At 40.8% G+C, this 12,933-nt stretch overlaps 1 protein-coding gene across 3 annotated transcripts; it reads left to right on the top strand.

Moving 5' to 3' along the window:
• Window positions 1-297: 297 nt before the first annotated feature.
• On the top strand, window positions 298-12,574 carry qtrt2 (queuine tRNA-ribosyltransferase accessory subunit 2). Of its 3 annotated transcripts, XM_039790179.1 has the most exons (9): window positions 298-366; window positions 662-898; window positions 997-1,052; window positions 2,770-2,846; window positions 3,486-3,695; window positions 4,273-4,472; window positions 6,234-6,403; window positions 10,618-10,732; window positions 10,863-12,574. In XM_039790179.1, exons 2-9 carry the CDS (start codon window positions 681-683, stop codon window positions 11,101-11,103), a joined length of 1,287 nt encoding a protein of 428 aa, XP_039646113.1. In that variant the 5' UTR covers window positions 298-366; window positions 662-680; the 3' UTR covers window positions 11,104-12,574. The 3 variants fall into 3 exon arrangements, with proteins under 3 accessions (XP_039646113.1, XP_039646112.1, XP_039646117.1); XM_039790178.1 differs by having other exon boundaries at window positions 320-898; XM_039790183.1 differs by having other exon boundaries at window positions 322-898; window positions 6,234-6,385.
• The last annotated feature ends 359 nt before the right edge of the window (window positions 12,575-12,933 follow it).

Below are 12,933 nucleotides of genomic sequence, written 5' to 3' on the forward strand. Positions count from 1 at the left end.
GACAACGTAAGACCTATACACATAACTGCCGTCGATTTGTTCACATACGATTCTGGGTAATGTAGTAAATTAACCATTTTTTTAGACTATCTGTTGCGTCAACAAATCATGTTAGGACTACATGGCCCACTACACCTTGTTTGTGGTTTTTGGTAACCATAGCAACGCTGCTCACTTCTCTAAATGTGCCTAATTTGCTTTGAATATGTAATAAATCGTAAAAATATAATTAAAGAAATCCAGTTACACTAATTATTTGAAAGGTTGTAAAGCACTTTACAACAAACTGGTGTTGGCTATTTGTTGAAGTGCCGTCGCGGCCGGTGATGACGACATATTTCGACGACTTGTAGTTCCTGTCAGGCGGTGAGTTTTGTAGGGAAGCGAAAGAAGAGATGCTCCTAGTTACACTTATATAATTCAAACCAGCACAATTGTGAATGCGTAGGTTTCTTTTAAGAGCAGTAAGTAACGTTAAACACCTCAACTCACCGAACGCTTGAGTCGTTAATACGTGAGTGGTTAGGCTGGTTCACGTTAGCTATACGTGGCTGCTTCACGTGTGTTTTGCTAACGTTAACGTAAGCTATCGGAGATCTATCATTGAAACTCGTGGTGGTTTAGGTACTGTACGTTAGTGTAGTTCTGTGGATCTTTTTAGAGAGACTGCAGCTCCTGGTATGGCTGGCAGCAGGATGAAGCTGGAGCTAAGCCGTGTGGTTCAGGGAAGAAGTCGGCTGGGTGTACTGAAGGGGCTCGGCAGGACGGGAGAGCACTCTCTGGAAGTCCCGGGGTGTCTGCTGCACACACACGTAGGCACAGTGCCCCACCTCACCCAGGACACACTGCACACCCTGAGCAACCTCCCCTCTGTCACTCAGGTTACCCTGTCCAATATGTAAGACATACATACATACATACATACCATACATACATACATACACACACACACACACACACACACACACGAAGTCTAACTTTTTTTCCTTTCTCAAGAGCAGAGCACCAGGACGTTTTGGAGGAGTTTAAGGATGGATTCAGAAAGTTTGCAGGTACTTTGGATCAATCACATTTGTATTCTTCTTCCTCTCTCCTCCCTCAGTGGCACTTAGTAATCAGGAGAAGAGTGAAGAAGATAAGTTGGGACATTCTAGCAGACCAACAGCATCAGTTGCATAAATTATGATAACACCCAATGTATTCAGATTTATTCAGTATGATTAAAAGGTAATCCATCATCATCTTTTTAACTAACTAAAAATCATGAAGTGTATTGATATTAATGCAGTAGAGCTTTATTTACAGCCACTTGTATAAAATAGTTGGAATCAGTTTAATATGTTCAGGTAAAGGCATACAACTGCAAAATAGTATGGACAGGTGATAGTAATGTGCAGATCTGATAGTCGATATTGGTCAAAACACTGGACCAGATATTAGGAAATGTTTAGTAGCAGCATATATATTATATGACAACCGTAGCCAGTCAGTGCTGAAATGCTTTTTTAAGCAAAGCGTGTTCATACAAATATTTTATTACTTACTTTTATTATTATTTAATACTTTTTATTTTGAGATTTAAAGTTCCTTCTTGAGCTTGAAAAAAAACAGATGACAAAAACAGTTTCACCACATGGTTCATCCAGTAGCTGTTCTGTTCCTTCAGTCTCAACTTTAAAGGCAACATGAATGAGAAGTCCGTTAACTGTTTGTGATACAATTGAAAACTCCATAATAGTTACTGAGTTCTGAACATTTACAGATCTTTAACAAGGTCGTGAGTGTAAATATCTTTCTCAAATTGTCCTTTTTTCCACCCTTTTAATGGACCGGTATGTATGTTTCTACTGAAAAGCATGCCATTTGAACTGTGCGGTGTTAAGACTCTGTTGGTCCTTTTTTGGAAGTAGCTTTCGTAGTAATTCAAAACACATCTGCTTCACACTGTCAGAACAAGTCAAATCATCTCAATGTCAAAAATTAGGAGGTTGTAGAGGAGGAAATGGACTTTATTGAACTATTTTGAATTGTATTATGTTTTTCTCCACAGTTACTGTTATTTAACCTTCTGCATTAGTCATATTTTAAATATAAACCTCAGTCAGGCTCCAAATCCTGTACTGGTGTGACTAGTTGATGTATTTGATGTAAATGTCATGCATGCATGATACACATATTTAGAAGAGCTTGGGGTGTATTGTTATTTCTACTGGCTAGACTGGAAAAACTGGAGCAAATTGCTTCTAAACATACAGAATGCAAGTTCAATATTTAAAAAAAGCACATTAGCTTCATGAGCCTGACCAAAATGTGGTGCCGTTCTGAGTAATATTAATATAAATGCCCCAGAAGAGTGACCTCATTCAGCTTTGATGTACAACAGTAGCTGTGATACTAAGCTATACTCTGCCTCAAGCAACCACATTTTAAATTAGAAATGTAATCACTGTTTCGCTTGTTGTAAACTGTCAGGGGATTACTACTGTGCTGTCTCTGAAGTCCCAGAAGGGAAGAGCAGTGATTGAATAATTAGAAATAATAATAGCATTTGCTGCTATCAAGCCTTTGGTTTTCTCACCTTTTGATCTTCTGCTGCAGCTAGGTTTGCTGATAAGGCCACACCTCATTCGTCTCGCCCGACCCGGAGTCGTCACATTAATAACATGCAGTGATGAAGCGGCTCACTCCGTCACCTCGTTTCGTGCTGACTGTGACCCTTTGTCTAATGTTCTTCCCTCTGTGATATGCCTTGATTTTTGTTTTGTGCAGGTCTTCATGATACTGTGTTGTACTGCTCGCTTCACGACCCCGCGACCCCCTGCCCAACAGGTTACACTACTAACAAGGTAAGATTAAGTTTCTCCTTAAAGGAGTAGTTCCACATGTTGGGAAATCTGCTTATTCCTTCCATGTTGAGAAGATTAATACTACTCTGATATCTGTGCGCTAAATATGTAGCTGGAGCCAGCAGCCTGTTAGCTTAGCATAAATACTGAAAACGGGGAAACCACTAGTCCCACTCCGTCCAAAGGTAGCAAAATGCACCCCTAATGCGTGAACATGATGAAGTTGTAGTTTTATGGGGTGTTATGTGTGACTATTTGTTGGCCTGGGAGTAGTTGCTAGGCAACCAGCGAAGACTACGCCCAAGAAATACTTGCAAATAACACAAAACAATGGGTTAAACCACACTTCATCGTTTTTGCATTTTGTTTTTGTAAATAAGTGAGCTAAGAGAGGCTGGTGGAGGAATTTGTTACCTTCAGACAGAGCAAGGCTAGCTGTATACTCCTGTTTCCAGTCTTTATGCTAAAGTAACCAGCTGCTGTGAGATTGGTATAGGTCTTCTCATCTAACTCTTGGCAAGAAAACGAATAAGCACATTTCCCACAATGCCAAACTATTTAAGAGAGAATTGTCTCACCAAAGCTGTTTCAGCTCAAGCATCTTTTTACATGGAAATGCCCCCTGTGGGTTGTTATTAGACGGTGTCAGTGTGGGGCAGCGGTGGGCGGATAGAGCTGACAGTGGCCAAGTTTATGGCTCTCCAGAAGACCGTGCAGCCAGACTGGTACCAGAGCATGGCAGACGGAGAGACGTGGCAGAATAACACCTCCCGCAAAAGGGTTCGAAAGTCGGTGGATCGAACTCTCGCCCACTTGGATGAGTGTCTGCTGGTTCACCAAAAATCCCAGGTACACACACACAAGCATACATATGACACCTTAATGAAGAGATCATATATTTTCCAACTGTACTGCCTTAGTCCCCTAAGGTCTCTAGCTTGATATGTAGGAAGTAATTTATTCTAAGTTTGTTTGGGTTGCATTAATCTGAAGTCTTTTTAACACAGTTTTTTATTATCTGTACATTTCAGTGCCTGTATGTCTCTTCTGTGTATTTTATTGCCTGGCTGCAAACCAAATTTCCATTGGGACAAGTGTAGAATGATGTTGAGCAAAGGTACAAACAAGCAACAGCGTGCTGCAGGTAAATGTTGACATCAACATTGTCCTGACTGAGTGAGCTGCTTGATTGCTACGGAGCTCCACTCCCCACCCCTCACTGCATCTTTCATCCTCGTGATGTAAAGTTAACTTCATGTAGAGTCATCAAAATCCAGATGGTCTATGCCAAGAATAAAACCTTATTTTTTTTTTGTTTTGTTTTTTGCACTTGAGGAAAATTTTCCTTTGTCCCTACACCCTGATAATGCTCCAATAACTTTTCTTTCTATATTTCACCAATCACCAAACTGTGTGTCATTGCCAGGAATTGGAGGGAGTGGAGATGTTTGGGGTGGTGGAGGGAGGAGACATCCTGGAAGAGAGGGTGCGCTCAGCCAGGGAGACAGCCAAGAGGCCGGTGGCAGGATTCTGTCTGGACGGCCTGCAGACGGGCTCCATGGACCGGGCCCTGAGGACCCAGCTCATCACTGCTGTGACCAAAGAGCTGCCTGAGGACAAACCAAGGTCAGCTTCTGACTGTGTGAGAAATGTGTTTATTGATCACAGAGATTTCTCCCCCACTAATCATACACTCGTCTCTGTTGTTTAATTTGAAAGTACTCGGTTATTTACTATCTTGACATCAATAAGACCGATGTAGCACAAAGGCATTTTAATCACCCGATTAGGAACAGCCTGTAGATGCCCTGCAGCAAATCCATACAGAAACAAAAAACACCTGAGGGGCTACAACAAGGATTTTCATCATTAATGAACGTGTTGATTTTGAGGGTTAGGATTTGAAAAGGTCCATTACCATTTTAAAGCGACCAAAATCCAATACCTAAATATATTCAGTTTACAATGATATTAAACGGAGGAAAGCAGCATGTTGGATGTGGTAAAACCAGAGAAGGTTTGGAGTTTTTTTGCTTGAAAAAGATTTTCGGCATGAACACTGGTAACGCTAACGGAGGTGTTTTTGTTTTTGAAGCTTGAAAAGCTATGAATTAAGTATCCTATATGGCTTTAATAGAATTTTTACATTTTTTTATTTTTTTGATGCATCGAGATATCGAATTGAATCGCTAACATGATAATCATAATCGAATCGGGAGATCAGTGAAGATTCACACCTCTAGTGCTGACATGGTTTGGATTGCTGTAATGATAGTGGCTGGCTGCTAGCTGGCTGGGGGCTGACTGAGGATGTGTCCCTGGGGCTGTTGTCAGCTCTCATCCCGACTGAAGCCTTGCAGCGCCGGGAGAGTGAGGCAGACAGACAGGGGTGTGCTAGCTGGCTAAATTACCATTTAGATTAGTTGTGTATCTGTACATTTACTGGTGAATTTGTGGGTTAGTTGTTGTCGTAATCTTATGTTACCCACCAAGAATTAGCTAACGTCATAGACCAAGCATTAGCATTAGCTACTCGTCAACTAGCACCTTTTATAGTAGGCTAACCTTAAGCTGGATCGATCGATATTGAAATCAGTCAATATCAATAAATAAGGTCTCTGTTGTATTACTGTGTTGCAAAGTGGCATGTAATCAATGACAAAACGATGCCATGTGGCAGAATTTTTTTTTATTACATTTACCTTTAAATTATTGTTCGTTGTAGCCCCAAATATAATCTTAGTTTGAGATTAAAACACTCAACTCGTACACATAAACATAATGATGAAATAGAAAGATGATCTAGACAATTTTTAATCTTGTTAAAGGAATATTGTATAATGATGAATGATAAAATGCTTCTTCTAGAGATATTCAAAAGAACCCTAAGTCTCCAACCAGACTGAATACACTATCAGTACGGGCTAAACTTTCTCTAGATGTTACTGGCTCTCCAAACATAACTACAAAAGCTGGTAGCCTTTCAGAGGCTTTTCATTGCCTGCCTTCACTGTACCACATGAGCGCGCCTCTCCTGGAGGTGATGGAGGGTCTGGCAGTGGCTCTGAGATTGAGAAAGAGGACCTGAAAGAAGCAGTAATCTGTATCCAGGAGCTGCATTTGAGCTCATCTGGAATAGTAAGGGACGCCACCGTCCCTGCTGTTAATTCTAGTTAGGAGATGCTGCTTCCTACTGGAAAGTGGAGTGGAGTCATTATCAAATGCTAAATTGGGCTTGACCTTGATGCCTGCAGGCAGAGAGTCAGAGGGAGCCAGTGTACTGAAAGCCCATGAAGAGCACAAACACACACATGTTGTAGACCCTTTTTTTATGATTAATGTAATGTTTAATTCAGTACTTTCTGCTGTTTGTGCTGTGACTGTCAGACTGCTGCAGGGTGTAGGACGACCTGATGAGGTGCTGGCGTGTGTGGAGGCCGGTGTAGACCTGTTTGAGAGTTTCTTCCCCTTCCAGGTGACGGAGCGAGGCTGCGCTCTTTGCTTCAGCTTCGACATTTCCCCGGACCCGGAGCTCGCAGGTAGAGCGCCCCATGCAGGTGTGGTGAATACCTGTGCTAAGGAATCATTTTGCTTAGTTTGTATAGTTTTTGTTTTGTTGTTGAACTTTTTCTTTTTACACGTTACATCATTTAGAGGGTAAATCAATATCTCTGATGAAGCTAAACCACAAGGGATGAAAGAAAGTTTAACTTAATTGGCAGCTGTGGAGCGCTGACAGATATTGATCTAGTAATTTATATATGTGGTGCTTCAGCACCAAACTCCATTTAAAAAAAAAAAAAAAAAAAAAAAACTAACTTATTTTATTGTTAATGATTTTACTTGTTTTGTCTTTCTCTTGTACTCCAAACTAATTTGGATATTGTAACATCAATTAATTGAACATATCAGCAGATGCAGATCAAGCTTGTTAAATTTCGGCTGCTCTAACATTCCCATTTAAGTTGTATCTACCCCCCTCCACTTTCTTGTTCTTCTTAGGCAGCAACTTATGTAACTGGGTTTCTTTAGACATTAGCAAACATTAAGCATTTAAATGAAAGCACACAGAGGTTTAATTCCAAACTTAAAATGGAACAAGGTGACACTTCTGCTCTTGTCAAACCAAGTAACCTTTCAGGTAAAACAACCTTGCCCAAAGCCACATAATTACTTTTTAAAGTGAATGAAGGAAATTACCCCAAAAGATGGAAAACACTGGCTTTTCTTTTCAACAGCTTGCATTAGGATATATTCCTAGAGCAAACTGACATGTCACAATGTAGTATGGGAGCTTAGGTAGGGGGTCTGTCTCGCTATATGCATTTGGATTGCATGTGGTGGAGAATATGACTCCTCTCACCATGATAGTTTTTTTTATTTCTATAGGAGGAGTTGTGATGTTGAGTTAAAAATGCTTACAGATGTTCCTGGTTCTCATACAGAATGTAAATGGCCATTAATCTCACAGCAGAGAGGCTGAACAGAACATTTTCTCTAATAACACCATCTTTAAATGGTTCCAGTGTACAGACCTTGCAGGGTGTCTTCAGTAAATGAACAAGCCCTTCATCTAATTTTAGTTTGATGAGAACAAAAGGAAGTCTGACTGCTATTTGAGCCAGTTTTCACATACGTGTGTGTGTGTGTGTGTGTGTGTGTGTGTGTGTGTGTGACATTAAAATCAGAGATGGATCATGGCTATTGAAGTTATGTGTTTGATTGTTTGTGTGTGTGTGTAGTTGCTGGTGTGTATTTTCTAGCCTCAGGTCAGTTGAAGTAATCGGGTAGGAAGAAATTCAGCTGGTAAAATGAAATCAATGGTGTATCCCATAGCAGCTCCAGTAAGGTAACAATTAAGTAAAGGTTCGTCATACTGATTGTTGTCCCAAGTGAAAAGCTAAAGAAGTGTTATGACAAGAGCTGTGGGTAATGCACTGACTCAGCCTGCTGAGGACATTGTGCTTCATTAAAAAGTTGCGTGAAACTTGTCTGACAGAAGGAGTGAAGTTGGGTATCCGACAGCATGTAGTGTCAGACAGCACTAATCGATTCTGCACAGGGAGCGTAATGGAGTTCAGTGGAGGTGAGAGCACTGATGGTGTCAAACCTGAAATTCTAATTCCCCTCTCAGCCAATTACAAAGCCCTGTGGACCGGTCCAGTTAAGACTGTTTTTGACACGGCAGACCACATGCTATTTACCCTATTCCGTCCTTCTAACCCTCTTGAAGTTTTCCTTTTTCTCCATCTTTAGACCTTTTATGTTTTCAATCTTACTTTTCTCCTCTTACTGCACTTCCTCCACCTATTCTACCCTAAAAAGCCAAAACACTGTAACTACACATTTGCTCAAAATTGAGTTTGCCCAGAATCTATTTTACCATGATATAAAAAAAAATATAGAAATGTGTAATTTTGGGGGAACAAACATAATTTTAAGAACTACAAAACAGGTAAAAACCAAGCTGCAGCACTATGGCTAGTAGTTGAAAACTGTGTTCTAATGCTCAAACATCTTAATAATTGAGGTAGCAGCTTAATGTAATCACAATGTAGAAGGAAAAAGCAACAACATATAAACTTAAGCTAACTAGCCTAGCTTATTAGAGAGCTCTGTAGCCTCCAACTCCACTGGAATAAAATTAAAGTAGCTCATTTCTTTAAACGGAAAAGAAAGACGAAGATAAACAACACATTTTGTTTGTGGGTGTGTTTTCTCGGCAGCCTTTAGATGTCCAAACATCGAGCGCACTATCCAAAATGTTTCTTTTTTTATTAACAATCGGTCTAAAAGGCATACAGTTAAGGTTTACAACAATGTGCTTCACAGTTTGGTTAAGTAGCCTGTTACTGTAGTTGCTGCTCTCTGCTTTTGTAAGGCAGAATTGCTCTTCAGCGCAAGTTACTTTTCCATCCTTTACATCTTATTAGCTATGGTCAAGCCTCATTTTGTCTCTTAAACAAATTTCCTTTTCTTTGCTTTGTTGCACTCTGCTTCACCCATTTCAGTTTGCACTAAACCCATTTTGCTCTATTGTTGCCTTTTAATCTCCATACTTAATCATGTGCATTGCTGTGGACCACTTTCTTCCATTTTGTCTTTCCCTCTTCCATATCTTTTTCATCTCTCTTATATCCATTGTGTGCGTAACTGTGGTCTACCCTCCTGTAAACAACATCCTTCTTGATAAAACAAGGCTCTTCTCTGGTTTCTTATTCATTTTCATTTAATTAAGCGAAGTCACCTTGAAGTGAACACCAATCTGTGTAAGACAGGCTTTGGTTGTCAAAACATAGCCAGTAAGTAATTATATTATAATGGTGGAGATAATATAGGACACAGCAGTGTTTAAAGGGGTGATAGAATGCAAAACCGATTTTACCATGTCATAGTTGAATAACGACAGTTCGGTGGGTAAATAGGACATACATAGAAGCTCAAAATCCCATTGACACCCCTTTACCATGAAAATCTCATATTTTGAAACTGCGGGGGAATCTCAACAAAGCTAGTTGCTTACGTAAGCATCCCAAGACCTGTACCTTTGTCACGCCCATGGATGTATTAAGAGAACGGTCACGCCCAAACATTTACATAGGCTACACAACTGACCTGAGATCAGGTAGTCTTCTGAATCTAGGTTGTGCAGATCTCTGCTATTCCATTACAAAATTCACTTCTGAGTGTGTGTTGAGTTAATTAAACAAACGATCAGGGAAATAAATGCCTCTTGTCCGCGAGTCTCATTGATAGAGCCTGCGGTGAGCTGGAGTCCATCAATGAGAGCTAGCGAGCCTCCTCCTAACGAGACCTCTGAAATTCACAAAAATGCATTAAATTGAAATCCGAAATCGGACACAACGGCTAGCTTTATAAGACCTTGGGGTAGATGTTATATAAGTGGCGTGTCGAAATTCAAACTGTAAATATACTATAGTTATGCCGAAAGTGTAGCTAGCTAGCCGCAATCGTTTCCCATTGTATTGAATGGGACACATAGCTAGCTAGCTAGCTGCTCCTCCTAACAAGACCCCTCACGTTCATAAAAATGCCTTAAATTCAAATCGGACTGTTAGCTTTGTAAGACCTTGGGGTAGCTGTGATAGAAGTGTTGTGACGAAATTCAAACCGTAAATATATTATAGTTATGCCGGCAGCCGGCCGCAGAGCCGCGGTAGTGCAGTATCCACAGAGGGTGACTTTGCCCTGGGTATGGAGCCCAGCAGGCTACCGCTTTCTCGTCAGACTGTGTGGAGCTCCTAAAGTCCGACATGTCTTACCAAATTTGCAATTAACCATCAATTTTCGTAAAACGGCCCATAGTTGAGCTTTATATAGTTGATTTCAAGCAATAAAAGTCTCAGAAGTGAATTTGGTAATGAAACATTGCAGTGTCTGGAATATGAGATTCTGTCGTGTCTCTAATGTGTGTGTATGGGGATTCGCTCAACCAATCAGCGCGCAGCTCATCTAAATATTCATGAGCATACCATATTTGGAAGAAAAGCTCTTGTTACAAATAGGGCCAAAACACAGGGATGCATAAGGGCCAATAAAATATCAACTAGACCATTTTCAACCAATGTTACATACCCTATATAATCATGCTATCACCCCTTTAAAGGCAGTCAAGCTACAGACTTTGTTCCTGTTTATTTTCACCGCCGGGCTGATAGAGCTATGGTTCTGTATGTAGGTTTTCGTGCTAAATAATGAGATAATGCTGTGAATGGTTTGTGGTTTAATTGATTTATGTTTGCTTTGGCAGTGCTAGGGCTGGATGAAGAGAGGGACACAGCGGGGGAGACGCAACAGAATGGAGATTTTAATCTTGATGATCAAACGCAGATGACATCCTTTGAGATCAATCTCAAAGACAAAAGGTTTGTGGCAGCTGTAATAAAACTCCAGCAGGTTTCATAAGCAGCGCTTGCAGAATCAATAACACTTGATTAACTTTCTGTTCATGAATTCTACTTACTGTACTTAAACTTTCTTTGAACTTCTATCCAGATACCAGGATGACTTCAGGCCCCTGGTGGAGGGGTGTGGCTGCTACTGCTGTAAGAACCACCAGAGGGCGTACCTGCACCACCTGCTGGTGACCAATGAGCTGCTGGCTGGAGTCCTGCTCATGATTCACAACACAGCCCACTATCACGCTTTCTTCGGCGCCCTGAGAGAAGCTCTGGCCAATGATAAACTGGACCTTCTAAAGAGACGGGTACTTAGGGAAAGAGGCAGGCAGACATAAAGAAAGGACTAAGACTGATAAGTGAAATGATAGGAGAGGGATTGATCCTGCTTTTCCTCTAAAGGATCACCGGACTGACTTGGCCAGACGCAATCAAAGCTTTGTCTTACTACTGCAGAGACCTTGAGACCGGGCCTCTCCATATATCGCTATTGTCATGTCTCTGAAGCACGTTTTTGATGAAAAGACACCCTTTTGATGTTTGTCCCTTAGATTTGGGTCGTGGTTTACAGCAGGAGGGACCACTCCCTGAAGCTTGTGTATTGATCTGAGCAGATATCCAGGAGATGAAGTCAGAGTTAGGTGGCTTAAGAAGGAAAGTAGCTGGATAGGAGGTCAAGAGGAATTTGCATAAAGAGATACATGTAAGGACGGATGGTGGTGTACTATCAACTGACTAAGTCCCTGTGTGCCTTCTGTTGTGGTGTGATTGCAGGTTAGCAGATGATTAATACCCTTTGGACTCATTGATACAGTAGCATAGACCAGAGGGAGAACCAACTTGGGTAACCCAAAATAGTTCCCGCTTTTCTCCTGTCATACATTAAAATGTCATGCACTAAGATTTCTTTGAGGCATCCTTTTTGTTATTTCATATTGTTCTGTCATCATCCAGCCGTTCATTTGTTCTTGTGCTCCAGGAATATTTTTTATGTTTCAGTTGGATGAGCTTCTCACACACAAAGACGTTGACTTCATGTCGTTGTCAAACCCAATGACTAACCAGCAGGTATGATGAGATTGTGTGTTGCATTAAACACGCTGCTCTCAACATGCAGATGTGGTGGCTGTCTCTTGTGAGCTTCGGGGAGGTTAACTGAAGGTTTGAGCTGACAGCTTCACCATTCCTACTGCTGAGGGAGGATAAAGATCAAGGAAAGATATGGGTCTCTACTGCCTCCAATGCAGCGATGGAGAGAAGCTTTTTGAAGGTGAGGAGATATAATTGACTGCCAGACCGTGCAGATATTTGTGGGGTACAAGGGACAGACTGAGAGAGGGAGTGTGATAGATTTGTGGAACGGCAGTAAGATTTGTTGTCACACTTGTGGTTTACCTTAACCACATTACGCATTATATAGAAGTAGGTTGGAGGATTTACGGTCATCAATAGGTCAGTGCTGTATAGCATGCTTCAGAGATATAGGCATAATATAAGTTGGGAAAGATGGAAGTCAATTAACTGCGGGGAAAATGAAAGCTAAAACAAGCAGTCACCTTGAGACATGTTTATTTTGGGGTTTAATGCGATGGTAGTAGACAGAAGATGGTGCGGAGAAGGTTGTAAAGTCAATCCCCCAGATTAGCCAGTAAAAATAGAATGATAAGTGAACAGATATTGCCCTCCTTTCCCTGGATAACGGCTATTAGTATTTTACTTTTTCAGCAGCTAATAAAAAAATAACGTTTCCTTGTGTATCTGACAAACATTTGTATAAACAATTGTCACTAAATCTACCCTTGGTAAATACGCACTGGTTTCTGTCGGTTTATTGCAATAATTAGGCCCCTTTTGAAGTGGTTCTTAATGATGGTTGATTGAAGCTCCTAATAAGATTCCAACTGATTATTCATTTTGACATATATTTATCAGGTTTGTGACCTTCAACTGCAAGAGAAAGCGGAACAAAAGTGATTACAAAAATGATGAGATACAGCACAATGAAATAGAATATAAATAAGCATGTAGCAGATGGGGGTTGGTGTCCCCAGCTGACCTATTGCTAGAGTGTGTTAAGTAGAAAAATAAGAGTTTGAGAACAATATGTGGATTTAGAACACCTAGGATACACAGGAGTTCATACCCTTTTTACGTTAAAAGATTCACAC

The sequence above is a fragment of the Perca fluviatilis genome, chromosome 22, assembly GCF_010015445.1.
Source record: "Perca fluviatilis chromosome 22, GENO_Pfluv_1.0, whole genome shotgun sequence".
Classification (NCBI taxonomy): domain Eukaryota; kingdom Metazoa; phylum Chordata; class Actinopteri; order Perciformes; family Percidae; genus Perca; species Perca fluviatilis.

Bases quoted from the DNA above. Each gene is read 5' to 3' on its own strand.
- qtrt2 (XM_039790179.1), top strand. From the start codon at position 681: ATGGCTGGCAGCAGGATGAAGCTGGAGCTAAGCCGTGTGGTTCAGGGA. The intron at 899-996 runs GTAAGACATACA...TCCTTTCTCAAG, and splicing joins CAGGTTACCCTGTCCAATAT to AGCAGAGCACCAGGACGTTT. The intron at 2,847-3,485 runs GTAAGATTAAGT...GGTTGTTATTAG, and splicing joins CAGGTTACACTACTAACAAG to ACGGTGTCAGTGTGGGGCAG.